The sequence below is a fragment of the Nyctibius grandis genome, chromosome 8, assembly GCF_013368605.1.
Source record: "Nyctibius grandis isolate bNycGra1 chromosome 8, bNycGra1.pri, whole genome shotgun sequence".
Taxonomy (NCBI): Eukaryota; Metazoa; Chordata; class Aves; order Nyctibiiformes; family Nyctibiidae; genus Nyctibius; species Nyctibius grandis.
In genome coordinates this window covers 44,326,126-44,353,754 of record NC_090665.1, presented here as the reverse complement: position 1 = coordinate 44,353,754, position 27,629 = coordinate 44,326,126, and the positions used below count along the sequence as shown (strand labels likewise).

The 27,629-nt window shown below is 57.2% G+C and overlaps 3 protein-coding genes across 12 annotated transcripts; 1 reads left to right on the top strand and 2 right to left on the bottom strand.

Moving 5' to 3' along the window:
* Nucleotides 1-500: 500 nt before the first annotated feature.
* On the top strand, nucleotides 501-8,710 carry TTC4 (tetratricopeptide repeat domain 4). Of its 3 annotated transcripts, none has more exons than XM_068406329.1 (10): nucleotides 1,287-1,380; nucleotides 1,526-1,613; nucleotides 1,732-1,893; nucleotides 2,119-2,196; nucleotides 3,010-3,134; nucleotides 3,420-3,506; nucleotides 4,393-4,607; nucleotides 5,802-5,883; nucleotides 6,983-7,065; nucleotides 8,006-8,710. In XM_068406329.1, exons 1-10 carry the CDS (start codon nucleotides 1,309-1,311, stop codon nucleotides 8,103-8,105), a joined length of 1,092 nt encoding a protein of 363 aa, XP_068262430.1. In that variant the 5' UTR covers nucleotides 1,287-1,308; the 3' UTR covers nucleotides 8,106-8,710. The 3 variants fall into 3 exon arrangements, with proteins under 3 accessions (XP_068262431.1, XP_068262430.1, XP_068262429.1); XM_068406328.1 differs by having other exon boundaries at nucleotides 1,496-1,613; XM_068406330.1 differs by lacking the exons at nucleotides 1,287-1,380; nucleotides 1,526-1,613 and adding an exon at nucleotides 501-589.
* Nucleotides 8,711-8,994: 284 nt separating this feature from the next.
* Nucleotides 8,995-9,927, bottom strand: TMEM205 (transmembrane protein 205). The gene is made up of 3 exons (XM_068407116.1): nucleotides 9,798-9,927; nucleotides 9,537-9,700; nucleotides 8,995-9,294 (listed from the first exon to the last, which is right to left on the bottom strand). The coding sequence occupies exons 1-3, from the start codon at nucleotides 9,925-9,927 to the stop codon at nucleotides 8,995-8,997; spliced, it is 594 nt and encodes a 197-aa protein (XP_068263217.1).
* Nucleotides 9,928-12,902: 2,975 nt separating this feature from the next.
* On the bottom strand, nucleotides 12,903-27,373 carry ACOT11 (acyl-CoA thioesterase 11). 8 transcript variants are annotated; one of them, XM_068407150.1, is made up of 18 exons: nucleotides 27,270-27,371; nucleotides 22,929-23,001; nucleotides 21,246-21,444; nucleotides 20,347-20,416; nucleotides 18,532-18,582; nucleotides 17,614-17,674; nucleotides 17,311-17,412; nucleotides 16,596-16,731; nucleotides 16,134-16,290; nucleotides 15,655-15,774; nucleotides 15,424-15,568; nucleotides 14,963-15,018; nucleotides 14,768-14,834; nucleotides 14,610-14,693; nucleotides 14,364-14,497; nucleotides 13,919-14,050; nucleotides 13,715-13,841; nucleotides 12,903-13,620 (listed from the first exon to the last, which is right to left on the bottom strand). In XM_068407150.1, exons 1-18 carry the CDS (start codon nucleotides 27,290-27,292, stop codon nucleotides 13,465-13,467), a joined length of 1,893 nt encoding a protein of 630 aa, XP_068263251.1. In that variant the 5' UTR covers nucleotides 27,293-27,371; the 3' UTR covers nucleotides 12,903-13,464. The 8 variants fall into 8 exon arrangements, with proteins under 8 accessions (XP_068263251.1, XP_068263246.1, XP_068263245.1 ...); XM_068407145.1 differs by lacking the exon at nucleotides 18,532-18,582 and having other exon boundaries at nucleotides 27,270-27,373; XM_068407144.1 differs by lacking the exon at nucleotides 27,270-27,371.
* Between the last annotated feature and the right edge of the window lie 256 nt (nucleotides 27,374-27,629).

Here is a 27,629-nt window from a genome sequence, read left to right as displayed (position 1 = left end):
CTTTGCTGCACTGAGTTTATCCAAACAGCCCTGGTTCCTTTTCAAGGACGTGCAGGTTGTCAGCGATGGCTCTAGGTGAGTGGAGCCAAATCCAGCTCACCTTGGAGCTGGGCAGGGTGTCTCGCAGCCGCGTCGGGTGCTGGGGTTGAGCTGGGGTCAGCCTGTGTTCCCACGTGGGGCCAGGGGCCTTTCCCCCTCAGGCTACAGGCCCCCACAAGCTGCTTTTACCTCGTGCAGCCATGGGAGCGCCGAGGTCGACCCCTTGCTGCCTGGCCATGGCAGACACGGCCTCTGTCAAGCACACGCAATAGCTGAGGCTGTGGGAGGGGAAACAGGAAGGCTTTCCCTCACCCTTTTCAGGTGCTGAGTTCTCAGCATGAGGGATTTTAAGAGGAAGAGAAAGGAAGGCACCTTTCCTCTGTTTGCATCTTCTCTTTGGAGACACACAGGTTCCGTAAAGGTGGAGGCTAATCTTAAAGCAAAATGGTGAGCTCTAGAGCCTTGTTCACCTTGAAAATGCCATAGCGCTGCAAATCAGCAGGAATTAAGGTGAAGAATGGTGTCGGGCATCCACGTCCCGGTCCTGCAGGTCAGTCCAGCTGGTGAGATGCCTTGGGTGGTGATGGTGTGGTTTTGGGGATGTGGCCTCAGGGTGGTAGAAAATCTCTGCTTAGAAATTAACGAGGAAACATGAAATCTGGGGACCTGCAGAGCCTGGGGGTAAAAAAGTCCAGGCCATGTTGCTTATAGGCTGTAAGTGACCCTGTCCCACAGGGTGGTGACATCCCAGTGGTGACATCCTGCTTGTATGTGCCCACTGCAGTGTGGGGCTTGTTGTGCCGGGCCCTGGGGCTCCCGTGAGGAACAGCTTGCCACCACCCCAGCAGCACTGACTGGTGCCATCACCCCACGAGCCTTCGCGTGCTTTCACCATCCTGCCCCGGACTGGGAGCTCTTTGGAGGGAGTCCCCTTGCCCCATGCCACAGCTCCTGGGTCTGAGATCTAGAGATCACGAGCAGCAACGGTGCCACCGTCACGTAGGGCTTTGTGGTGGGCCCACACCCACCGTGTGCACCCAGACATCAGGAGGTAACCTCGTCCTCCTTCTCCCTGTCCCAGGCAGGATCAGCTCCACCTGCCATCCCCATGGGGCTTGAGGGCGCTGGGCCGGGCCTGACGCGGGGGAGGCCGGGTCCGAGCCGGGGGGGCCGGGCCTGAGGGCGCTAGGGCCGGGCCTGGGGCGGGGGAGGCCGGGTCTGAGCCGGGAGGGCCGGGCCCGAGGCGCAGGGCGGAGCGGAGCAGGCAGCATGGCGGAGGCCGGGTCGGGCGGCGGCGGGCCGCGGTACCGGGCCGCTCTCAACCCCGACACCTGGGAGCAGGTGAGGCGGCGGGGCCGGGGGGCCGGGCCGGGCCGGGCTGGGCTGGGCCGGGCTGGGCCGGGCTGGGCTGGGCTGGGCTGGGCTGAGCTGAGGGCCGGCGTGTGCCCGCCCGCAGGAGCTGGAGGCCATCCCCATGTTCATGAAGCGGTGCCCGGCCGAGATCGACGCGGCGCGGCAGCCCGAGCTGGCCTGTCTGCAGTCGCTGCTCTTCGACGAGGAGCAGGGCCCCGCAGGTGGGCAGCCGGGGCTGGGGGGAGGGTGCTGGGCTGCCCCTCCGGCCCCGGCCGGGAGAGGGCCTGGGGAGCTGCGCCCCCCGCTCAGGCCCTGTCCCCCCCTGTCCTTCCCCCGCAGAGCTGGCCAGGATGTACAAAAACGAAGGGAACGAGTACTTCAGGGAGCGGGACTACCGGAGAGCTGTCGTCGCCTACAGCGAGGGGCTGCGCCGGCGATGCGAGGACCCGGAGCTGAACGCCGTGCTGCACACAAACCGGGGGGCCGCACACTTTCACCTGGGTAAGGGGACCTGCCCCGGGCTGGGCAGGGGCCTCTCATCCCTCTGAAGGGTTCCCATCCTTCCAGTTCGTGCTCTTAGTTTGCTCTTTCGTCCTCCGCTCACCTCACAGTGATTGTAGAAAGGGTGAATTACAGAGTCTCTGCATGAGCTGTTTTGTCACCTTTGGGTCTGGTTGGATTTTAAATATAAACAAAAGGTTCTGAGCAGTGTTCTTTGCTTTATAGGTAACTACCGTTCTGCTCTCAATGATGCCATCCAAGCGAAAAAGCTAAAGCCCACCCATCTCAAAGCAATCATAAGAGGTAAGAGTTAAAGCATGTGTTACCGTATGGAGCACAAGGAACATTGTTTCAAAACAGCTTTGCACATGTTAGTGTTACTTGCTGTGCTGTTATTGTTACAAGCCCAGAACAGGCTGTTGTTGGATGTTGCTTTGTTTCGCTGCGTATTCCTGTGTGTGAAATAGCAGTGTTGATAAACCTTAAATTACTGTGAGTGTGCATTCATGCTTTGTTTCGGGACGGTATTCATTTCAGAAAATTAAAGCAGTTACTATACCAGATCTCTTCTCTGGTTTTGTTATTGCTATTTCTCCCCAAAACAGAGCTCTGCATTTTGCTTTGGATTTTCACTCAAAACACTATCTTCTTGCTCTTCAGCTTCTGTATCTGTCAAAGAGGCACTGGACCTGTTTCTGTAGAGCACAGCATAACTTTTACTGTTTTCCACAATACTAGTTTTTGGAGTTTGTTTTGTTTTCCTCAGCCTTTCTCACTCCAGGGAATTGGCCACTTTATTTTTCCTTATGAGACAAATCCCGATATTTTAATTATAATGATAAAATTGTGCTTGTAACAGACACTTCTAGCATCATTCTGCTGCTTTCTGTGACTAGATGAGCAAATGATACAAGAACTGCTGAAATATTTTAGATTTTCTTCTTAGCTGACCTGCTGGAAGTCTACGATGGAACACGGCCCGGCAAGACAACGGCATGCGCTGCTGTGTATGTCTTTTGAAAGCACTGGGGCTAATGGTGTCTTTATAACCACCACTTTGTGTAGAGGTTGTATACTGACTCCAATACTAGAAACTTAAAATCTTAATCCTTCCAGGAGCTCTCTGTCACATGGAGCTAAAGAATTTCTCTGAAGCAATAGCATGGTGTGAGGAGGGCTTGCGAATAGATTCGAAAGAGAAAAAGCTTGTGGAAATGAGAGCTAAAGCTGACAAATTAAAGGTAAATATGAAGGCAGTCTAGTGTCTACAATGCTTGTCGCCCACTTTGTGTCAAGAAGCGCTTTGGGATCCTTGGTTGAGGAGTGCTGCGTACAAGTTTCTGTGTAGTATAATATCCCCAGACAGAACTAAGGGGTGGTTCTTCAGAGCGTGTGTTGAGATGGGAAGAGCTAGAGAGGACCCTTCTGGAGATCTGAACTGATTTCTCCACTCATTGGCAGGGTAGAGCAGTGACGGGCATTGACTTGCTGTGTGTGATCATGGTGCGACCTTTTCTTACATGTAGCGAGCTGAGGAGCGGGATGCGAGGAAAGCAAAGGTGATGGAGAAGAAAGAGCAGTGTCAAAAGGAAATTTTGCTTGCAGCAATAAAGGTGGGTCAGTGAGGGAGGTCGGTTTTGTGTGGTTTGGTTTGTTGTTTGTTTGGTTGGTTTTTTTTAAGAGCTCTCTTATTTGTCTCTAAGAGGTCGTTCTCATATACAGGCTTTTGAGGGATAGAGACAAAAAATTGAGTTAAAACCGTAATTCTCCTTATCCGCGTGGCTCTAGCCCCACCTCCCAGGTTTCCATATTTCAGGTAACAACTAATGCAAAATACACACGCAGTGTTAGGAGATGGACTGAGCATCCAGGAGAGTGCTCTGGCTGCTGGGCTGTAGCATCGCAGTGGCCCGATGACCCTTGCTTTCTCTGCTGCTTCAAATGGAAGGATAAAAGATAACCACCTGGTAGGGTGGAGGAGAGAATCAGTCCTGGATCCTCACCTTCCTCGGCAAATGTTTGGGCTGTGTTAAAGTATTTGGGGCTATTATGTAAAACTCCTCTTCTGCAGTTGTCTTTCCAAAGAAAAGAGTGAGCCTTCTTCAGTTTTCTGAAAGTGGATGTTCTCGGGAGCTGGTGTGTGTAGTTGCACCCTGAAGTTATGCCTGCTGGGTCCCAAAGAGCAGGACTTCAGATGCTTCCCTTTCCCCACGTTCTCTCAGGCTCTTCTCTCAGCATGCAGGCTCCTCTGGATTCCCACCTCTCCTCATCTGTTTTGTGAGGAGTCTGGATGTCTGGCTGAGGTTCTGGATTCTACTGGGCAGACCAGTCACCTGAGTCTGATACTTTTGGGCTTTTGATGGCATCTTTAAGAGCTGACTCATTAATAAGAATGACACAATTTGTCCTTTTAGTGACTGCTAATTTTTTGCTCTTACTCTCCTCACCATACCTGTTTGGGTTTTGGTTGTTTTTTTTTTTTCCCTTCCTCCCCTCCAGGAAAGAAATATCAAGCTGGTTCTTGAGCCATCAAATGAAGAAGAGGAAATATCAGATGGCCTGGCTGAGATATCCTTAGATGGGTTCCACTCTGACAATGCCACAGGAGCAAAGGTGCACTTGGATGCTGATGGCAACCTGAACTGGCCTGTCCTCTTTCTGTACCCTGAGCACGAGCAGACAGACTTCATTGCGGCTTTTCACGAGAACTCCAGGTAAACGCACCGTCAGCAGCGTTCTTGCATGAAGGAGATGTTTGAGTAGATGAGAACAGACAGCAAGTGGAACACTGCCATGCTAATGAAGTAGCTCCAGATTTCTAATCTCATTGCTGACTCTGCCTTTGAGCAGGAGGTTGCACTAGATGACCTCCTGAGGTCCTTTCCAACCTGAATTATTCTATGATTTACTAATGCAACTTTAAAATATGAGGGCTAAAATCTCAATGTTACTTAAATTTATAGTGCAGAGAAACACGTCATATTTAGCCAGTGTGATTAAAGGGGTTTGCAGTGCAAGCTTAGACCAGTGGCCAGGAATACCAGTGACCCATCTACATGATGCATGGATTTTAGAGGTTCATTAAGATACTGTTTCGAAGCCCTCCTCTCAGAAAGAGGATTAAACTTAAAAATTATAAAAAGCTTCCAAAAGGGACCTCTCGTAACCACCAGTGACCCCATAGTTTTCCTTAGGCCTTACAACAGGCCTGACTGAAGTGCTGCAGACCTTAGACTGTAAGCAAGTGACTGGCAAGGTGGGAATTCCACTTTTTTTGATGTTAACTTCAGTTTCTGATCTTGCAAGGTTAAACAAATTTGGAATTTGTAACTTTTTTGGGTGGTGGGCACATATGTGTTCCTCAGATCTACTCATAAGTTTAGGAGTTACTAGTCTGCTTGCACTGTAATTTTAAGGTTGTGGTTCTTATACGGTAGTGTTCGCTACACATTTTCACGACCAGAAGAAGTGAAAATGGATTCTTAGAACGATTTGGCCACTAGCACTCTTGAAGTGCCAGAATAAACAAGCCTCTGACACACGAGCGTATTGTGAGCGCTCTGATCTGGTGACGCATGGTGCTGGTGGGGCCACGAGAAGGAAAATCAATTTTAGATGAAATACAGGGTGTTTATTTTGACATCTTTTTCTCTGTGGAAATAAAAAGTTAAAAATACTTTGTCTTTGCCCTGCTCAAGTTTGAAACCAGTAGCATGAGTTACAACGGGGCCTTGGTCTCGTGGGGAAGGCGACGAGTTTGAAGGGAAGAAACTATTGGTGATCTAAACTTACTTTCAAGTCTATTGTCTGATTTGCTAATGTATTTTTACCATCATTCAAATGCAACTGTACAAATTATTGAAGCTGAATGCTTCATCTAAGCTAATCAAGTGTATTTTGGCTTTTAGGTTTATTGATCATGTAATGGTGATGTTTGCTGAGTTACCTCCTTGGGATTTAGAAAGAAAATACCGTCCCAGCAATCTTGAGGTGCGAAGTTTGACTTCCCTTCTATTTCAGGCTTGTTGTGTTGTGGGTTTTTTTTCTGGAGTGAGGAAATACACAACTTTGAGTGTACGAAAGCAATGGCATCATTACCTGCTTACCATACACGGATGTGAAATAAGGATTTGGAGAGCTACATTGACATATAAACTCAAACATTTTCCAGGTGTGCTGACATGGACACAGAATTCATTAATGAAAATTAAAGTTCTGTTGTCTTCTACTTACATTGTATTTGATAGAAGGTATTTGTAGATACTGCAGATTCCCATCTTTGTAACGGTAATTGAGATTTAGATCATCAAGCTGGTAGGCAGCCTGTTTTTTTAACTGCATTGTTGTGAAGTTGCTCAATACAAATGAGAAAATATTATTAAAAAAGCAGGTTATTTTCAGAACTAACTGGAGGTACTTAAACACTTAATCCCATCAAGACAATATATGTCTGTTAAGACTTTAGCAAAGGTGGGATGCGAGTGGGTTGTGGCTGCAGCAGGTTTGGAGCATGTTTCAGAAATTGTACGTGGAAGGATACAGATGTTGATTTTTCATTTTCCACTTCAGGGTCACATGCACCAGGCAACAGCGCAGCCCATACTGCAGTGAGCAGATGGGTCCAAAAGGACAGTGGCTGTGTACTTTACCAGATTAAAAACTTGGATTATAGCTCTGTGTGTATGTACAGTCTAAGGCACAGTTGCTGGATTAGAATCTCTTAAATCTCCTCTTATTTTGTTCGAATATCTTTAAACCTACTCAGTTTAGTTCATACCATTGCTGCATTTCACCTGTTAAAAAACATCCAGCGGATTTGGAACGGTTCTCTGTAAAGCGCAGGAACAGCCACTGTGTTTTGCCTTCTGCTGCCACTGCCGTAAGAAGCTGAGCTGGTTTATACAGGGAAGGTTTGGGATTTACATGAAACAGTGTCTATGTTACTGAAGTCAGCATCCAACACAGTCGGTTCAAGGTATAGAAGTTTGATAAACCTCTAGTAGACGTATGGTGTGCTGTTATTGGACTTGCAACAGCTCAGTAGTTTGCCTATCTTAAGTATTTAATAACCCTCCCATTTTGTTTTCAGCTCTATTTTGAAGATGAAGAAAGAGCAGAAATGTATGAGCTGAACCCAGAACACACGTTGCTACAAGTGCTGCAGCACCAAAGGTGAGGCTGTACCTGTTCGTGTCCAGAGAGAGCACCAAGGGAAAAAGTATGAGCTTTGGGCTGCAAGTGCAGTTTGTTCTCTGATTTAATAGTCCTAACTCTTGGACTTTAATAGTCCTAACTCTTGAAGGTGTAAAGCAGTGGGACTGCATGGATTTTGTGCCTGGCTTTTAGCGACTTACACATTTTGTCCTGCAAAAAATGAACGACTCTTTCCACGACTGGGTGGAGATGGGAAGGGGAGTTGGGCTACACACAAACAGCAGCACAAAAGAGCTGTTTCAGATCCCATCTACACAGTGCTACTTTAAAAAAAAAAAAGCAGTGGCATATAAAGAGAGCATGCTGAAGGTTAACAATGCTCTCACTGTTAATAATGCTGCGTGAGCAGCCCCCAGCACAGCATGCAGCACAGTTTCACTCTGAAACTGACTGTAAAGTTCTCTGCAGTTATTTAGAGAGAATAATTTGCTGTTTGTGAAGCTAAAACATGATTGTAAAGCCTGTGCTATTAACTTGCACCATCTTGTAGCTAGCCGGAGAGAGCCTGCTGCACAGGGCTCGTGGCTTGGTCTGTCGCAGAGGGAGCAGATCTCTGGGTCCACTGCTGTGGGCTGCGTCTGAACTGTCACTCCATAAAACAGCAGCGTGTATGAGCCCTCAGACTGCAGGCTGTGAGGGCAGTTGCAAAAGAAACCTCCTTCCAGAGGGAGAATAACAGCTGTTTAATTAGAAGGAGCTGTTGAGAGAAGAGTTGATTCATAAAACACCCCTCCTTGGATGTGTGTAGCCCTGGCTACGAAAGGCTCTGCTAATCAGCAAAAAGCTTGTCGTTGGCCTCGGGGAGGTCGGTCTGTATTGAGCTGGGTGGAAGTCGCTCACTTTGCATGACACTTGGCCAGCTACAAGGAAGCCAAAGGACTCCTTTTAATCTTTGCAGGTATTTTGTAAAGGCTGGGACTCCAACAGTTTTGGTGTTTGTAAAGCGTTCTCCTTTCTCTAAGAAGTACTTCTCTGGCAAGAAGGTGCATCGACTATAATGAGGAAGAATTAAACAAGAGGAACCCTGTGCGAGAGGCTGCCGTTTGTTATCCCAGCTACAGCCTGCAAACTTCTGCTTGAACAAAAATACCTTGCACACTTCAGGGGAAGAATAGTCTTGGCACATGGGGAAACTTCCAGGAAAGCAGCATAGGAGAATGAAGGGCTTACAAGAGGGGATTAATAGTTTAAAAAGAAATCCAGCTGGCTTGCAGAAGGTCTCCTCTATGATAGGCTGCGTGTGGTTTTGAAATAAACCTGAAGCAGTGCCAAACACTGGGCGCAGATTGAAGCAGCAGCAGCAGCAGGGAATGTACTTACGTACCTGTGAAAAATCCCTGATTTCCTTGGCCGTGGGCTGAGGTTGCTGGGGTTTGACAGCGTTGGTCTGGGGAGTTACCTGCCCGTTGCAGCGGGAGGGATGCAGTCAGATTAGTAGCCTGGGATTAAGCAGCTGCTGTTTTTTTCACCGCTTGGCTCTGCTGCTGGCCAGGGTAAAGCAGAGCTCTTTGTTGGGAGCGGTGTGTTCTACTGACCCTTTTGCTGCCTTACTGATTGTCCTATATAACCTGGAAATAAATATGTCTATTTTAAGGAGACTGACTTCTGCCTAAGAAAGGAGACAATAATTTTTCTCACCTCATGAAATACTACATAGAGAATGACAAACAGTAATTCTAAACCCAAACATAACAACCTTATCGGTTACACTAACTGGTAAATCCAACATACAGGGTCTTCTGCGCTTCTGTATTAGCTTCCAGCATTTAATGAAAAGTAATTCTAAACCTCTCATTTCTCTCTCTCCTGCAATCTCTCTGTGATTGCAGAAATACACCTTCTCCCAGTGTTAGTTCTGGCCAGCCTTCGCCTCGCCATGTCCTGTTCTCACAGGGCAGAGAGATGGGCAGCCAGGTAGTACAAGCTCCAGCCATTGCAGGCGATGCAGCAGAGGTTGCAGAGGGAGGACAGAGCGTGGTAGAGGGTGAGCTGCCGGGACAGCTGCCTGTAGCCGGGGTTGGAGGCAGAGAGCTGCCTGCGGGACTTGCTGGTAAACAGCCCGACCTCCTGGCCGAGGCCGTGGCTGCGCTCGACGAGGTGCATGTCTGCCTCGATGTCGGAGGTGACCTGCCCGAACCACTGCGTGTTCAGCACAGAAGCAGCGACGCAAACGAAGAGGACGATGATCTGCAGGGAAGCAATGCCCACCGTGAACATCTCTCACGTGTGGTGGATTAAATTTCTCCCCCAGCCCCTCTTACACACAAGGCTCACCGCGATCTGCACGCGAACTGGTTTCTTGTAACCAGAGCCACGCGTGGACCTTGTCATGGTTTGCAGGCCAGCCTCAGCAGAGCAGAGCGGAGCAGGACCCCGCAGAGGAAGGGATCTGGGCTATGGCCAGCTCGTGTTTTAAAGCAGGAGGCTACCTGGGTCGTTTGTTCATCGCTGAGCAGCTCGCTGGGGTGGTACATGGCAAATAGAGTCAGGTTAAGGAAGGCACAAGTGGAGCCAATGTGGAGGTAGTAGGGGAAGAGCTCGCGCTGGATGACGCCGTAGGTGTGGCGAGGGAGGTGGCTGCCCATCACGAACCCTGCAAGGGGGGAGAGCAGGTAGGTGCTGGGGCAAAGCCCCCTCCCCTGGGCCACCCCCCAGGCAGAGAGTCACGGACTGCAGGGACCACAACCTACCCGCCACGAAGGTCACCCAGATCTGCATTCCCCAGGAGGTGGAGAGGAAAAGCAGGTGCAGCAGTTTGACAGTGTTGGACGGCTCTGTGTCGGTCGGCGTGGTGTCCTGGCTGGGCACGGGTCCCTCCATGTCGGCCGAGCCACCCCTAATTCAGCACTGAGCTGCTGTTACTGCCGTCACCTTGCTGGATCCAGCAAACGCAGTTGAGCTTCACAAGCCTGCGTATTCGGGAAGGGCTTTGGAGCTGGCACAGCCCCTTCTCAGCCCCAGCTCTCAAACCCCTTATATCTTCGGGGCAGGGCACTGCGTCAGCAGCTGGTAACTGGCCGTTTTGGGTGGACTTTTGGCAAAGTCCAGCCAAAGCCCCGTCTGACCCCTGGCAGCAGGAACAAGCAAAAAGTCAATAAAAGGGGAAAAGGAAAAGCCCTGACAAATAGGCCTGCCCACACTGTGGCCATCAAAGAGGCCTCTTGGCCAGGGAGAAGTCCCCCATGTTTAAAAGCAGCAACAGCTTCTGCATGCTTTAACCAAAAAGCCTGGGGGCTCGAAGAAGCAGGGCTGGCTCCTGGGCTCACCCCGCTGCCCCGGACCCCTCTCTGGCACAAGCGTGAGAGCACAGGCAGCAGCGGCGGGGGAAGGAGGCTTTGAAGGAGCTGCCTGCTCTGCTACAAGGAGCGCTTTGGAAATTAATTAAAACAAAGCTTGTGGGAGCAGCCCATCAATTCTGCCGCCTGCTTTATTTCTCCTCCTCCCCTCGGCCAGCTGCCTCGGGGCGTGAATTACAGCGGGGACAGCCTTGAGAGAGACGCTGCTGTCTAATTACATCCCGCTCCCCCTGCAAAGTAGATAAATATACACTGTGTTTTTATGTATCAATTCCAATGTATTTATTTAGGCATCTATAAAATCAGATCCTTGAAACCTTCTTGGGGAGGTTTAGGTTGGATATCAGGGAAAATTTCTTCACTGAAAGGATTGTCAAGCATTGGAGGAGGCTGCCCAGGGAAGTGGTGGAGTCACCATTCCTGGAGGGATTTAAAAGACGAGTAGATGTGGTGCTGAGGGACATGGTTTAGTGGTGGACTTGGCCATGCTGGTTAACAGTTGGACTCGATGATCTTAAAGGTCCTTTCCAACCTAAATGAGTCTATGAGACTATGAAGAAAAATAGTGATTGCTCAGTTGGCCCTAGAGTGGTGCCTTTGGTGGGGAGGGCAAACAGGAGGCTCTGGGAAAGGCTGGGGAGGGCAGGCTGCTGCCAGCAGGCTCCCACGCACCCGCCGGCAGGTCCCTCCTCCCCTGGGAGCTGGCTGTGGGCCCAGGCAGCTGGAGATGGGCGCTCCAGGGACGCTCCAAGCTGCCCAGTCCTGCTGTCCTCCGCTCCCCCATCCTTCCCTCCAGCAGAAGAAGCTGCAGGACCATGATTTGTTCCCCCCTGCGCATAAACCACAAAGATGCTTCACACCGCTGCAGCTCTCTGTTGTGCTCCCATCCGTTCCCCATTGCCCCCAGATCGCTCACGCTCCATCACCCTGCACCCCCAGGGACCCAGGAGGCCGGAGCAAGGGCTGACCGTGACCCCACAGCAGGGAAAAAGCACAATCCTTAAGGAGAAGGAGAGGTCAGTTAAAGTTTAATGGTCAGGCGAATACATCATTCCCTGCATTTAATGAAGCGGCAGCGATTTCTAACGGTAAGTGGGAAGGATGGCTCGCGCCCCGGTGATAAAAAGGCAGGATTGCGCCAAGTTTCGGGAGATAAGAGAGCTCTGTAAAAATTGGATGTTTTGTACCATGTTCAGCTTGAGACGGCTTTATCTGGTGGTGATAGTGCAGCGGGGGAGGTCGGGGCAGCACCGTGCCAGGCCTTGAACGGAGATATTTATGGAGTTTATGGGCTGCAGCCGGCCCCAGGGGTGGGAGCCGCTGGCTGGTGTCCACGGAGAGGGCTGGGAGGCTCCTTCTGCTTGTAAACTGGGTGGTGAGTTTGGGTGGCAAAGCGTCTTTCTAGGGACTGGGTGTTGCAGGGAGGGGAAACACCCTGGGGTGCCTGGAAAATACCCTGGGCTCGTTTCTGGTACCCCACAGCCTCATCCTACCCCGAGCGCAGCATCACTGTCGCTTGCTCAGGGTTAAGCTCTGCAAAACTCCTCCTTGGGATTAAGCTGTGCAAAACCCTTCCTCGGGGTTAGGCGCAGGGGGCTTTTCTAGCAAAGGCGAGGGCACGGCTGCCGCCCCGGGGCCACGTTAGACCCGCCGTGCCCAAGGGGCTCGTTCCCTTCCCAGCAGGCAGCAAATCTTTCATAAACCTCAGCACCATGAGCAAACCTACGGCTACGTGACCCAGGAAAGCCCGGGAGGTGGCTCTCAGGCAGCCTGTGTCCAAGGGTGTGACATCCCCGGGGCGTGATGGAGGGGTAACTCTTCCTCTGTCACCCATGCTGTGTTTCGGTGGCTTTCCCGGAGCAGCTCGGGGAGAAGCAGGTTGGCAGCAAGGCCTTTACTATGGCCCTGACCCCATCGCTGGCTGCTGCGGACATCTGGGAAACGGCTCCGTGCTGCAGGGAGGCACCCGGGTCATTAGTGCTTGGGGCAATTAGGGAAGGTGTGGAAGCCTTTGAGGCTCTGGGCTTCGGAGTCTGCCCGCAGCCGCTCTCCTTGGCAGCCTTGTGCAGACTTAGGGGAAACAAGGTTTGGGTTTGTCTGTCTTTTGCTTTTCCAGCGCCCCTGAGGCAGGTTGGGGTTTAGGGCTCAAGGTGTTGGTGCACCCAAAGGACGGGGACGATGGGCAGCCCCCCCAGTCTGCAGCACCCCACCGTGGTGGCAATGCCTCCGGGTGGTCCCCAAAAGCCATTCACATGGACCGCTGGCTGACACCCCCCTCCTGCAACACACAGTCCTGCCTCAGGGGACCCCCCACATCCACCTGAGTCCCGGGCAGCAGCTCTGGGGCGGGTGGGCCTGAGCAGCCCCGTCCCCCTCCTCACCCAGGGAGATGGCACCTGCCGGGGGTGTGCTGCAGGTGCAGGACCCCCACCCCACCCTCGCCGGCCGGGCAGCCACACAGCAAACCCCCAGAGCAGACACTCACCCAGAGGACAGAGATATTTTTCCTTTTAATGCACTTTATTGCCACTCCTTCCACAGCCCCATGGGGTGGGATTCAGCCTGGCAGGAGCAGGGGCTGTTTTCCAGCCCTGCCCGGGAAGAGGAGCAGCATCGGGCAGCCACAGGGGGAGCGGGATGCTCCGCCAGCCGCCCCTGCACCGGGGAGGGATAAGGCACCCTCCCCACATCACTGCCTCCTCTCCCCCTTTGCTGCCTCAAAGGGAACAAGTTTCCTCCACAAAGAAATAATTAAAAAAAAAAAAAATCTATTTTAGGAAGACTTTGGATCGTATAAAGATTCAAGTAGCGTTAAGTGAACTAGAAAACCAAGTCCTGTACATCAGCTTATAAAATTTCTAAATAAAAAAAAGGAAGAAGAAGAAAAGGCATGACACATCAGTGCAAGGGCCGAGGTACTGTCATACCCCTCCACCCCAGCCCCTGGCACCTCGCTCGGGCCAAAGCCCCCAGAGAGGCAGCGTCTGGGTGCCACCATCCCATGTCCCCTTCCACCACCAAGGTGTCCCCTCGTCTGTCTGTCAGCAGGGGTGCCACGGCTCTAGAGGTCCTGCAGCCGCACGATCAGGTCCTCCTTGTTCTTCAGCAAGAACTTCTCGCAGGCTTCGAAGGTGGCGCAGAAGTTGGAGGACAGTCCCGCCACGTTGGTGGTGACGTAGTTGAGGTACCCCGGCGTAGCCTGGTTGTAGTAAGCCACCTGCGAGGCACAGGAGATGGTTAGTAGGGGCACGTGGGGAGCGGGGAGCCTCCGCGATGGGGTGCGGGCGGCGCACACGGCCGCAGCATCCCACCTTGCTCGTCTCCTCCGACTCGGGCCAAATGCAGAAGCCGGAGCAGAGCGTCTCCCCCCGCGTGAAGCCGGCACTGGCGGGGTGGGTGGGCAGCGTCACCGACCGAAAGGCCACCACGTAGGGGTCCCTGGGGAGGAGAGAGCCCGGTGAGCTGGCGCAGCCCGGCCGGCAGGGAGCAGGGGGGTCGGGGACAGGGGTGGTTACCCCTTGCTGCAGGGTTTCCGTCGGGACGCCAGGATGACGAAGTCCTGGGGCTTGTTCTCGCGGCTGAGCGTCTGGCTCACCACGTGGTAGATCACGTCGTCGTCGTCTACTTGCTGGACGAGCTCGGCGCTCCTGCGAGGCGGGAGGGGACCGCTCAGAGAAACCCCGCTGTGGTCCCCGAGGCCGGGGGCTTACACATTTACAGCCCACCACCATACCCAAAATATCTGGGGGGAGGGACCCAAAATAGATGTTTTCTGCAGCAAAGTGCAGCCATCAGCCCAGGACAGGGACCCAGGGAAAGGTGTCTAGGAGCAATCATGGCTCCAGGGCAACACGCTCGCTCCCAAGAAAGCCCACAGGGGTGTTCAGTGATGAGCCTTAAACGTAGGGGTGTGATTTCTGGGGAGGGCCGGGTGTCCCCGGGAAGCCCCGCGGCACTCACGCGTAGTGGCTGTCCCACTCGTGCCGACGCCGCAGGTCGGAGAGCAGGGAGAAGGCTCGGCCGGCGGCGATGCGGACCGACATCTCGATGCGGAAGGAGAGGAACTTATCCTCCTCCAGCGTGTACATCCGCACCTTGGGGAGCACAGGGCACGGGCTGGGACGCGGCCACCACCGCCGAGCCCCCGGGTTGCCCACGCTTTGGGGGCGAGGAGCGGCGCGGGGGGGAAGGGGCAGGGTTTGGTACCTTCTCCTTCTCTCTGGCGAGCACCCAGTTCGCTTTGGCTACGAGTGTCTTCAGCGCAGAGACGTTGTTGTAGCTCAGATAAACCTGGGGCAGGGGCAGCACGTCAGGGGCGGGGAGGGGGGCCGGGAGGCAGTGATGCCCGCGGGGCAGCACCCTACCTTGTTGCTTTGGTCCCAGGGCACAGAGAGTGGCACCTCGGTCTGTTTGCAGGAGACGACGTATTTTCTGCAGGAAAGGAGCAGTTTCCCTTACGGTGGGACACAAACCACCCCCAGCCTGTCCCTGTACCCCAGTGCCGAGCCCCTCTCTCCTCCCTCCTCCATCCCCGCATCCCACTTGCTTTTTCTGCTCACCGGTCCAGCCGAATTTTTTTCCTAGCGCTGGCTTCTCTGTACCTCCTCTCTCCATCCTGATAAACAGGAAAAGCCCATTAGGTTAATAGGAAAAGGAGGGGAAAAAAACCCAGATGTCTTTTTGGGAGTGGGCAAAACGTTCAGCAGTGAAAAGCCCCTTAGCTGGTAGTGGAGGTTAGGGATTAGGGTGGAGGTTAGGGATTAGGGTGGAGGTTAGGGATTAGGGTGGTGGTTAGGGATTAGGGTGGCAGCGGTGGTGTCAGGGCAATGGTTGGACTTGATGATCCCAGAGGTCTCTTCCAACCTGATTGACTCTGTGACCAATTTAATTCACTTGCTACCCAGCAATTTCATCTCCATCCTCATAAAAACTGCATTTGTTTTGCCATGAATACAAGAGCCTCACAGGGCTAAGCGGGGTTCCCGGGGGGTCCCATGAAGCCAGCCCGGCCCGTCCTTACCCCTGACTCGGGTGCCACCATGGGCAGGGTGCGGGGATGGCCCTCCTGGTCCAGCACCACGAAGGTCATGAAGGCGCTGTTGATGTGCCGTCGGCCGACGGACATCTCCTGGCCGTACGCCTCGGCACAGACCCCCACCTCCATGCTGGGGGGGATGAGGACAAAGAAAGGGGTGAGGGTGCGGGGGGCGGCTGGGAGGGTGGGATGGGGGCCGCCGCTGCCGGCACCCACCTGTTTTTGAAGGCGTTGTTGACGATGGCTTTGAGCACCAGGCGGTCCCCGACTTGCGATGGTCCCCGAAAGTGGAACATCTCGATGGCCTGCAGCGTGGGGTGGGCATGGCACAGCCGGCTGCGGGGCAGGGGCAGGCGTTACCCCCTGGCCGTGGCACCCTGGCAGCCCCGCGCACGCTCTCTGACCCAGCCAGAGCTGAGGAGACCCCACAAAATGTCGCCCCTGGATTTCAACTGCCAAAACCAGCCATGAGAAGGGACAACAAGCAGACTGTGGTGAGTGTGAGCGCTTCCCTAGGGTCCCCCAGCACCATACACCCGTGGGACTCCCTGTATGGCATTGCCCAAGGGTGACGTGCCGGGGACCATCCCTTTGGAGGGTGCCTACAACCCGGCTGTGGCCTGACCCGGCCGGACGCTGCCCTGGCTGTGTCCCCTCCAGGTGTGCCATCCCCTGCCAAATCCCTGTCGGGTCACCTGGCCGCGATGGTGGCCACGTTCTCCATCCAGGCCATGATCTGCCCACCAAAGGTGTTGCCCTGATGGTTGGCGTGCGGGGGCAGCACCAGCTCCACACTCTCCACCCGCGTCTTCTCCGCTGGCACCGCCACACTGCCATCCCGCGTCTCCAGCTCTGCCACGGGGGGAGAGCGGGGTTCAGCATGTCACTGGCCAGTGGGACCCCCGCTCCCAGCACCCCACCAGCCCTTGCCTCCTCTCCCCATGGCCGCCCTCCCACTGCATCCTCCTCCCCACACCTCCTGGCTTGGGGGTCAGGGATGGTGGGGCTGATCCCTACCCCTCCATGGCCAGGGCAGTCCCAAACCTCCACGGTGATCGCCACCCTTCGCCCTCAGCATCCCACCGAGGCAGGAGGATGTCACCGATGTGTGTCAGGGCTGGTCTGGGGCTGGAAGCCCAGGCTGTGGGACACGGTACCGGTTTCACGGGGGCTGCGGGTGAGGAGGTCCTTGAGGGTGTCCTTATGGACCAGCCGCATGCGGCGGCGCTCGGCGGCAATGCTGTGCTCGATCTTCTCCTCCTCCGTCTGCGGGGTCAGCGGCTTCAGCTTCACCTGCAAAGGGGACACGGGCACGGTGCAGTCCCGCTGTGGCAGAAGGCAGGGCTCCTTCAGGCACTGCTGTGTGCTCCTATAGCACCATAGATCCCACCATGGGAGAAGGCAGGGCTCCTTCGGGCACTGCTATGTGCTCCTATAGCATCGTACGACCCACCACGTGTGTTGGAGCCAGCCATGCTCCTCCTGGGTTATATTATAGCTGCTCACAGAGGGACCAGAGGGCAAATGGCTCCTACAACTGGATAGGGATCCCCGTGAGGTGTCATAGAGCAGGGACGGGCACCGATGCTGAGGAGCCGTCCCGTAGTGCCCGTGAGGAGGTATGTCCCTGCCCTCCCTGGGGACAGCAGCAGCAGGCAGGTGCCCTCCGTGCTCAGAGCGGGGCTGAGACCCTCAACACCCCGCTGTGCATGCCATACACATGGGATAAGGGGTCACCAACCCCATCGTGTGCAGATAGCCATGATAGCACATCCCGTGATGGAGAGCCGGGCCCAGCCCAGCTTGTCTCTCCCCAGAGAGGCCATTTCCTCGCTGCCCCATGCAGGGACAGACCGAGCCCCCGCCGCTCACCTTGCTGCCGGAGGGTCCCTGTGCCACGAAGGTGGCATACGCCTTGCAGATGCTGCAGTGCTTCCCGCTGCACAGGTCCTCGTAGCTCACCTGGATGCCCACCTGGGAGAGGGCACAGCACCCCTGAGAGCCGGCTCTGCTCCCCGGGGACCCACATTCCCCCAAGCACAGCAGGAGGGGACCAACATACGGGATCAAAGCTGGAAACCGAGGGAGGATTTGGGTGTTTTGCATTTGGTCGCGGTGGGGACGGGCACACAGCGAGGGGGACAGGGGCAGGGGTGGGGGGGGCAGCACACCAACCTCCATGCTGGAGTTAAAGGCTCGGTTCACTTTGGCTTTGATGTTGACAACTTGCCCAACGCTGAAAAACAGAAAGATGACATGGGGACATGGTGGGATGGCCAGCGGGACATGGGGACAGCCACCCCCAAGGTGTGGGAGCCCGTGGGTGCCCAGCCCGGCGGTGAGACATCACCCCTGAGCATCTGCGTGCAAACGGGTCCCCAGGTCTGGGGTGCTGCCGGGACACCTGAGGGGTGCAGAGGTGCCCGAGGCTCGCTTGGCACCCCTTGCCATACGGGCATGCACGCTCCTGCCAGAGCAAACAGCTCCTCCAGCCTCACATGCGCTGTCCTGCACAATGGGGGCACCCATGGGGCCACCCCACGGGCCCAAAGCTGCAGGCACCTTGACTGCTGCCTCCCAGGGCCTCCCAGCGACGGACACCGTGGGATACTGGGAGATGGCAGGAGGCAGGATCCAGCCAGGGGCATTTTGCACTATCTCTCACATGAAACATCTGCTGGCAGCAAACTGCTGCTCGCAGAGTCCAGGAGCTCTCCTCTGTGCCTTCAGTAGGCTCCAGAGTAAACACACAAAGAGCTTCAGCTCTGCAGCCTAACCTGCTCCAGACGGGTACCGACCAAACGAGCAAATGCAGCTTATTGGCGACACCAACAGCAAACCGAGTCTTTACCAAATGCATTATTAAATCAGGAATATTCCTCATGGCCTAAAAGAGACCAATGCCTCCGGCGTGCCCCGGCACAGACCCCAGGCCCACAGGCCGCCCTGCGCCCACCGCAGCATGCCGAGACGTTAGCGGGGTTACGCGAGCAGCCCCCGTGCACCTCCTGGGCCGTGCCGTGCCGTGCCGTGTCAGTGGGGTTATCCTCCCGACTCACGGCAGCGCCACATTAGGGCAGGAAACGTCCATACCAGACACCGTTCTTCCCGTCCCGCTGCCCAGGGGGGTTTATGTACAGCTGGCTGGTGCGAAAAGAAAAGGCAAGATGAGAGGAGAGAGTGAGAGATGAGGGAAGCGGTGGCGTGGCTGGAGCGCAGATGCAGTGATGGGGTTTGCAGCGAGGGCAGGGCTCTGGGCAGGCGCGTTGGCAGCCCCGTCTGTCTATATTACAGCCCCCAAATACTTTATCCTCTCCCTCATACCGAACGGCACAAGCCGGTGCCGTAAAAGCCACACGAACCCACGAGCAATCCTCCCGGGAGGCTGCGCTTCACGCGGCAGGGCTGAGGGATGGGGAGTATCTGATGCCCAAGCCGGTGAGTTTCTAAGTCAGGGATGTTTTGGGGTCTCCTCTGTGTCCCCAAGCACCTACAACCCTTCCCTGCCCCAGAGGGTCCCTCCCTTGCAGTGGGAGGGTGGCAGAAAGCACAAAGAGCTGGGCAAGGAGGAGAGAGGACAGCAAACACCACCCGAAGCAGAGCGTTACGCTGGACCACAGCGAGCAGGAGCTGAGCCAGGAGCAGCACAAATCCCCTGACCCCTCGGAGCGGTGCCCAGCTCACCCCGAGGAGGGGCGAACGCCTCGCAGGGCTTGGTTTAGTGCTCTGGAGCGGGGCTCAGGTCCCTCCTCCGCTTCCGAAACCCACTGGGAAAAGCTGCCCCAGGAGCTGGAGCCGCGCGGCGCCGGGCATGGCACCCAGTGAGCCCTGTCAGCACAGGGCACCGACCCCGATGGTGCCACCTCCGCCGGTGTCACACGGGGCTGCCCCGCGTCCCCACGCCATGGCTCCAGCATGCAGCTGAGCCACAGGGCAACGGGCAGCTCATCCCCGCCGACCCACCGGCACCGCGACGTGAGATGGCGAAAGGGGGAGTCTGGCATTTCCTCAGAGGACGGTGACACCCAAGAGCGAGTCGGACTTGCCGGCACCCACCGAATCAGCCGACAGCCTGGGACCCCAGCGCCAACCTGCAGCCGGTCTCTGCCGCAGCGGGCAGACCCACACTGCGGGGAGCTGCCAGGCAGCGTGGATCCCACATGGCACGGCTGCCTCGGCGGGGACAGCCTTGGGGCAGCAGCACCCAGGTGCCGGGGGTGCCAAAACCCCACACAGGCTCCTCTGCCACCCGGCCCTTTGGAGGTGTGCCAAAACCCCGCGCCAAAACACCCGCGGAGCCCCTGGAGATGGTACCAGGGGGTGAGCAGATGGGCACCCCCTGCACGGGGGAGACAGGGGCTCTGAGAGGTGAGTGGGGTGGCAGCAGCTGGGCTTCCTGGGGCTGCCAGCACAAGCTTGGGAGGGGATTTTGGCCGGGCAAAGCTCAGCCTGGTGCATCTCACAAAGCAATGCCCGGGGAGGCCCCGCTCCCTGCCGGTGCCCAGTGGGTGGGTGGGTGGGTGAGCCCTGCCACACGTCAAGTGCCCACGCAGCGGCTACAGAGGCACTATCTGCAAGGTTTATGTTTGCCAGAGCACTAAGTCAGAGCTGTTCCTTGAACAAAGCCAGGGAGGAGCTGGGGTCAGGGGAAATACCGGGAAGCCAGCCCAGCAGGAGCTCCCAGAGGACAAATCAGAGCAGCCAGTCGGTCCGCAGCCCTGCGGCGGGGCCGGAGCCTCCGTCCCTGCCTGCCCAGCGAGCCTGGCACTGCCACCGCACCTCCTCCCCTCCCCAGCACGCTGCTCCCTGTCCCCGCTCCAGCCCCACCGTCCATGTGGCACCCGGCAGACGGGGAAAAAGCCCATCCGCTTCCCCTGTGCACGGCCCACTGGAGAGCGGAGTATTTACCTAATGGTGTGCTCAAAATAGATATCATCCATGGACGCCGTGACACACGGGCAGCCAGCGTGTCTCTCGGCTGGAAAGGAAAAACAAATGGCATCAGCAACCCGCAGCAACGTGCCGAGCGTGTCAGGGGCACGTGGGCTCCTCTGCTGCGGGGCTGGTAACACCGCTGAAACCCAGCTGGCGTCCCTTTCCCTGCTCGTGCCCTCCTGCCACATTTGCAGGGGACGAGAGCAGGGTCTGGGGCTTCTCCACCCCGTAGCAGCGTGGGTTTGTGGGTGTTTTAGGGGTTTGGAGGGTGTGTTGTAGCTAGGAGGCACGCTGCCCTGCTGTTTGCCTTCCCTCAATGCCTCCAGCTGCTGGGGGGACACACAGCCAGCCCATACCATCTCCCCAAATATTTTAAAGCCGTCTTGCCGTTCTGGCTTTCCCTCGGGACTCTGGGAACCTCAAACTGCAAAACTGCACCGGGAAGCTCATCAGAGTGCAGTATCGCACCCGTTTGCCTTTCCCCCTGCTCGGCGACCCACGGCATGCTCAGCGGGGTGAGCTCCTGGCTGAGCCCTGTCCGGCGGAGCCCTCCGGCCGCCATCTCACCGTGCCATCCCCAGCTGGCCCTTGCCGTGCCCTGTGCACCCATCAAGGCAAAGGGCAGCGGTTTGGAAGACGCAGACGTTGATTTTTATCTGTCCCCGAGCAAGCGCGCATGCTGCAGCGCACGTCTCCTCCCCATCCAGTCCTGCCCCCGTTCGCTCTCTAATTACTCAGCAAAATGGCATGACGTGGGTCCCCAGCTGGCGTCAGCTCCGAGGGACAGTGCTGGAGCGATTGAGCCAGCTCCTGGGGACACGGCCAGGTCCCTTCCCTCGTGCCGACGGCCCCGGTGGGAGAGGCTGGCTTACCGGAGAGGCAGGCGGCCGTGTCGATCCACTTGAGCAGCTGGCCGGTGCTGAGCTCGCCGCGGTGGTTGGTGTGGCAGGGCAGCACCAGCTGGCTCATCTGCACCTCGGTGGGGTTGTGGGGGGGCGAGGGGCTCGCCATGGCCCCCGGCGCCTCCTCCCGCTCCCCTGGCTCCCGGGCACGAGGCGGAGAGGTCGAACCCTGCAGGGGATGAGAGCTCCGGTTACCGAAACGGGAGGAAAATCCCCTGAGAAAATGGTGACCCACGCAGCCCCCCTCCCCATGCAGAGCCAGCAGGACCCCCAGCCCTGCACGGCCCCAGGCACCACCAAAACCCACCCAGCCCTTGCCAAAGACGTGATGCCTGCAGCCGAAAGGAAAAAAATCCCCTCTAAAAGAATCTCCGTGGGTGATCACTGGGGGTTTCCAGGCCATTTATTGCCACCGGGGCAGTGGAGAAGCCCTGACCCAGCTGCTTCCTCCAGAAAACTGTGCCAAACCCCCTCCCAAAGGCAATCACTTCTCTGGGAAAGAAGTTTCCTCCCCCCACAGCAGCAAAGGGTGGTTTTGTGCTCCCGGGGCTTGCGCCCAGGGCCAGGCAGGCAGCGATGCTCCCCACCTTCCACCAGCACCCCCACTTTGCCAAAGGAAACACCATAAAAGCCATTTTTTTGCTGGCTGGCACAACCAAAAGGGGGGAAGCCCCCTCGGTTTGGGGTTGTTTGGGCAGTTAAATACAGTCCTTACTGGCTCGGCGGTTTGCTGGGCACAGAGCCGTTCCTGCCTGCCGCCCCGGGGAGAGGGGGGCTGGTATCGCGACGTGCCGGTGAGAAAAACAGCTAGTGAGTTGGCAAGTGAGCCGTTTTACACAAGGGGTGGACTCGGTTAGCCCGGTGAGTAATTGAGGAGACACGAGGAGCCGTCTGGGCTTCGTTACAGCCCTTCCTTCCGCTTTCTGCTCCCGCTGTGCCTCCAGCTCACAGCACTTGTTGCGAGAGCCCCGGCGCAGCTGCCGCTTTGCCCTTTGGTTTGCCCAGCATCTTTGAGAGATGGGTTTATGCTGAAAATGAGGCTTTCTCGCCTACCCTGGGCTCGCTGCCTCTCAGAATAGCGTTTTTCTCCAGCGGGTCTAACCTCTGTTTCCATAGCTACTGGTACACGGCATCCCAGGAACGGCACAAACCTCGGCTGAGCAGAGACGGCGGCGAAGGTGGCCAGCCAAGCCTACAGGAAAGGGCCCCCGTCCCACAGCCACACGGACCCTCAGCCACCAGAGCCCCTCCAGCGGGCTCCGAACCCCTTTGCCAACCTCCCGGGCTGCTTCCCAGCGTACCAAGGTGCCTACATGAGCTATTTCGGGAAGCCAGCAGGCTCCGGGGCACGAGCCAGCAACGCCAGGAGCTCCAAAGCCGCTTGCTGCAAAGCGAGCAGCCCGCCGGGCCACCGTTCGTCCTCCCAGCACTTGGCGTTTCTAAATTTTAGGGAAAAAGCCAGCACAGGGTAGGAACAGCCCTGACCCTGCGGTAGCAAGCAAGAGGCTGGGGATGCTGATGGGGAGCGGATGCAGCCGGAGCGGGGCTGGGAGCGGCTCCCGGCATGGGGTGGCATCTGCCCGGCACAGCCTTGGTTAGTAGCCGCCAGCACGGCGGGGAGCCGCGGGGTTAGCTGCACGGCACAGGGGGTACCTGGAGACCATTGCAACAGAAGCTCAAGATCTCTTCAGGGACTATATTCCCCTTGACCATTTTTAAGAGACACCTGGAAAGGAGAAGAGTGGCTGCGGTTACAGCGGGACCGGCAGAGCTGGAGGTGGAGGATGCCCAAGGCAGCGCGTGTGGCGAGTGCCGAAGAGCTGCCGCCGTCTGCCACAACCTCCTGCGCGGCGGGTTGTCACACCCTGTCCCCATACCCCACACTGACCTCTCTCCCCACACCAATGTCCCTCCCCACGCTACCGGCCCCTCGCCAGCACCTATCCGGGGAGATGCCGGAGCTGAAACGGAGAAGGGCAGAGCCAGGGCTCGCGCCTGCCATTCCTCAGGGGTCAGGTCCAGCAGTCACCGGCCGTGATGGAAAGGCTGCCAGCTATTTCAGGGTGCTGGCCCGAGCCCATGGAGGCCCATCCCTCGGTCAGTGACGCTGTGTCAGTACTTTCCATGTTGCTACATGTGACAGAGGGCTGCATCTTGAAGCTCCGCTGGCCAGTGTAGTGACACTGGCACGGTCACAAGACAGCCGGGGATGTATTTTTGGCATCGGGCAGGACTCACGCTGCGCATGGGTGGTGCCGGGGACAGCAAATGGGAAGCATCCATCGCCGGCAACACCTCTGCGCCCTGCACCAGCCCCTCTGCCCGTGGAATCCTGGCATCCCCCCAAGGGCATCGTGTGTCCTTGGGCGCTCCCTGGCCACGGGCACTGCGACCAGACACAGTGGTGGTATTGCGAGGAAAGGCAGCGCAGGAGCTGCAGCAAGAACAAGTGGAAGAGGCTTTATATTGACCATTTGCTTTTAAGCACAACACCAGCGGGCCCCTGACATACCCTCAGCTGTCCCAGCAAACATCCCGCTCCCGCACGGGTCCAGCCAGGCTGCCAGAGGCGGCAGCTCCTTCCCCGCGGCGCGGGACTGATCGACTTTGGCACGGGGTCAAAACAGTGGAAGCCGCAGATTTATTTCTTGCACCGTCAGCCCTTCGCGAGAGCCAGCGTTGGGGCATTGCACGGCGCACACCCGGTGTGGTCGGGATGAAATGAGGGTGCTCAGAGCACCGATGGGTGCAGGCAGCACCGGGCTTTGCTTTCCCCAGCCCCACAACTTCTCCAGGCTTGGGAGATTCGTTACAGCTCACCCACCCCTGCAAGAGCCCGGTGCAAGAGTTACTCTCCCGTTTAGCAAGCTGGGTTTGCTCCCTGGGTTGGTTTATTGCAGGCACAAGGCAGCAGCGGTGGCCGAGGGTGACCTTGTCACACCCCCACGGCAGCCAACGCCAGATGGCACGCAGCTTGGGCCATACCATGGAAACCCAAACGTGCTCCTAATGCAACCATGTCACTTTGTCCCCTGGGCTGGGTTAGCAGGAGGGGGAAAAAAAATAGAGCCGTCTGATTTACATCCCCCCCCCAAAGCTATTTCTGAGGCGACCCCAGCCCATGCTCCCACCCCGGAGCGCAGGGCTCTGCCCAGGGAAGAGGGGCACCCGGCCCCGCGTCACAAACGCACTCCAGAGCCCCAGAACCCTTCAGCCGGTGGGTATTTATAGTGTTTGGTTATCGAAACGAAGCGAGCAAGTGTCTGTCCTCATTAAAATCTTCAGCCTTGCTCAGCTGTCACATTTTTAAAGCTGTTGACTGATGCAGCCCTCGGGTCACCATGGTAACAGGATGCGGTACCCAGGCAATGCTGCTCTTGCTCTGTCACCCCTCAAGTGACCCACTTCTACCCAAAAAAAAGAAAAAAGTTTGCATTGAAAAAAAAACCCTTCCAGCAGAATATTTTCCTTGCCTCCTGCCACACTCGCTTCCCGCGCTGCCCAAGGCGCGAGGAGCCCACAGAGCAAACTAGGGGGGTGGCGCGGAGTGGGGGGACACCCCAAAGGCTCCGCAAGTGCTGGGGGAGAGGGACCCCACTGCACCCCACTGCTCTCCTATAGCCTGGAGGGGTGTCTCGCTGCACTGAAGCACCCACAAGCTCTGGGGATGGTCTCTGCTGCCGAATTGGGTGCTGGCCTCTTGGAAAAGCACCGAGGGACCACCAGCCCGGGGGAGCCTCCGTCGCAACCCCCCTCGGGTCCTGCAGCCCCCAGGACGATGCCGGGCAGGGATGCAGGAGAGCGGTCATTCCCCCAAATCCTCGAGCCCTCTGGAAGTGGGGTGTTTGCTTTAGCCACCCCCAGGCAGCGGACGGGAGGGAGGGACGAGGGTGAAGCCAGGGCCAGGGTCCTGGGTGCTGGGCTGTGGGGGGCTCTGGGCAGAGCAGGGCAGCCCCACACCTCGAGCCCCTCCCTGCTCTCCAGAGCTCTCCCACCACCCCACCGCTGCCTCCCGAACACATAGCCCCCATTTTCCCTCTCTTGGCTCTGGTCTCCTGCGCCCACCCCAGCCTCTTGGCGCATCCTTACCCCTCCCTGGGAATATATAAAGAAAAAGGGAGGGAGATGTGGAGACGAAAGCGGCGACAATGAAGTTCTCATGGGGGATTATTGGTGTATAATTGAGCAATATCCATGGTAACAAGCAAATCTGCGTTAAAAAAATTAACCTGACCTACTTTGGGAAATTCTGCCATCTCGAGAGGGCAGTGTGGGCTCTCCTTATCTGGAGACCCGGCCTGCCAGCCCCACTGCTGGCTGCTGCCAAGCCCCAGTGCTCCCAGGGACGGGGCGGGCAGGTTTTGTGCAAGGGGAGATGTCCCCTCCAGCGGGACCCCCACGGCGAGCAGCGGCAGCAATGCCCAGCCCGGCTCAGCTCCATCACCCCACAGGAATATAGCAAGGTCCCTGGGACAAGACCCGCAGCGCTTGCTTGGGTGCAGGGTACGGGGTGCCGGGTCCTTTGCGGGGCTGCAGGATGGTGGGATGAGACAGACCGAATCATTGGGTCACGGCACGGTGAGGAAACTTGGCAGCTCCCTGCGGCAGGTCTCAGCAGGACCCCCGAGGGCAGCCGGCCCAGAAGAAAGGCCAGGGTGCCCTGTGAGTGGTATTTTTGGGACCGCACGTCATGCTTTTCCCTAGGGTTTCGTGGAGCAAAGCAAGGCGTGGGGCCAGGAAAGTGCAAACCAAGGGCCAACGAGGGGCCACAGGGATGACTCCTCTTGTGAGGGGTCAATGGTTTTGCACCCACCATCCATGAGAAACCTTCGCTCAAGGTGAGTGCACCGGGGACCCCTCCAGCCCCCTTGCATCCCTCTCCACTGCTCGGCTCAACGCGGGGTGAAGCATGCCCAGCCCTGGCCGTGCCCGCAGCCCCCAGCCCCATCCATGCCCCTGCCCAGCCGCCCCCTGCAGCTCCCAGGAGGCTCCCGGGAAGGCTGGTGCTGGTTTGCCGGCACGGGGGCAAAGTCCCCTCAGGGAGTGTCCTGGGGGACAAAGGTCCCCTGGTTCGGCTGCCTCCAGCCCAGGGGCAGAGCAAAGCCACACATCACCCTGTTACAGCTGCAAACACCATCAAGGCCAAAATTCACAAGCGTGGGGACACCCAAGAGCATCGCCCAGCCCAGGCACCTTTGCCCTGCCGCCCACGGCGCTCCCGGGGAGGAGACTGCCGTAGCATCAAGACCGCCGCAGTCGAGACCACCAAGTTGGAGACCACCATAGTGAAGATCACCATGTTTGAGACCACCAGGGTGGAGACCACCACAGTGGAGACCATGATGGTGCAGTGGTCTCCACCCTGGGGGTCTCCACCACAGGTCTCTTGACCACGGTGACGGTCAAGACCACCACAGTCGAGACCCCCAGGGTGGAGACCACCACAGTGTCATGCCACCCACCCCACCTTGCCACCCACACTGCCCTGGCCAGCCCTGGCACATCCCTCTGCCCTTCCCACGATGCCGGCATTCCCGTGTCCACACTTCCCAAATATCTGCCCCCGTTTTTAAGTGAAAAAAGGCCGATTCAAGCCAAACCCCCCTGGCATCCATCCCGACACACCCAGAAAGACCGGGGGGGGGGGGTTGATGTTGCCGGCTCTCACCTGCTGTCCCCGTTGCAGCTGGAGGGTGCCACGTCCCCCTCAGCGAGCCGCCGGTGCTGACCACAATGGAGCCACAGCACGGCTCGCTGCAAACCCCAAGGGCAAAAGGGCATCACCCGGGTGAGGGGGGGGGGGCACAAGAGGCTTTCACCCCACATCCTCCCCCCGGCAGAGCTGCCCAGCGCCAAAGCAAGCCAGGACAAGCCACCGCTCCTCTGCCAGGCGTGGGAGGCTCCACAGCAGCGCCAGACGCTGGCTGCTGCTCACCCAGCCCCGGGGCCCCCCCGCCTTGTCCCCATCGTCCCCAGAGTCCCCCTGGCCCTCACCTCAGCCAGAAGAAGCTGAGCATTTGCGGGCGGCAGCGAGGCGATGGCCGGCTCGGAGGAGAAGCGTCCGGACACCTGCACGCGCGGCCGGCACCGGGCGCGGGCGTCGAGGCCAGGGCTGGCGCAGGGCCCTGGGACGGGGCCAGCGCACACCCCCTGCTTCCTTAAATATAGTCACGCATAACTTTGCTTAAGGTAGCGCTCGGCAAATCTGCTCTCTGGGAAACAGCCGGCACTCCGGAGCATCTGCGCGCTGGCCGAGTGTGCCGGGACAGCGGCAGAGCCAGGGAGCGCGGCCAGAGGCACCGGCACGCTGCCAACAGCCCTGCGGAGCAGGGTGCTGCCGCCTTTCTTCCCTCT

Coding starts and splice junctions, on each gene's coding strand:
- TTC4 (XM_068406328.1), top strand. CDS start 1,309: ATGGCGGAGGCCGGGTCGGGCGGCGGCGGGCCGCGGTACCGGGCCGCT. Junction 1,614..1,731: donor CGAGGAGCAGGGCCCCGCAG/GTGGGCAGCCGG, acceptor CTTCCCCCGCAG/AGCTGGCCAGGATGTACAAA. Junction 5,884..6,982: donor ACCGTCCCAGCAATCTTGAG/GTGCGAAGTTTG, acceptor TTTTGTTTTCAG/CTCTATTTTGAAGATGAAGA.
- TMEM205 (XM_068407116.1), bottom strand. CDS start 9,927: ATGGAGGGACCCGTGCCCAGCCAGGACACCACGCCGACCGACACAGAG. Junction 9,701..9,797: donor CTGGGTGACCTTCGTGGCGG/GTAGGTTGTGGT, acceptor CCCCCCTTGCAG/GGTTCGTGATGGGCAGCCAC. Junction 9,295..9,536: donor GCGATGAACAAACGACCCAG/GTAGCCTCCTGC, acceptor GCTTCCCTGCAG/ATCATCGTCCTCTTCGTTTG.
- ACOT11 (XM_068407142.1), bottom strand. CDS start 23,150: ATGGGGACAGGGTGTGACAACCCGCCGCGCAGGAGGTTGTGGCAGACG. Junction 21,445..22,928: donor TCTGTTGCAATGGTCTCCAG/GTACCCCCTGTG, acceptor CATCCCCTGCAG/GGTTCGACCTCTCCGCCTCG. Junction 17,413..17,613: donor CCTTTAACTCCAGCATGGAG/GTTGGTGTGCTG, acceptor GCCCTCTCCCAG/GTGGGCATCCAGGTGAGCTA.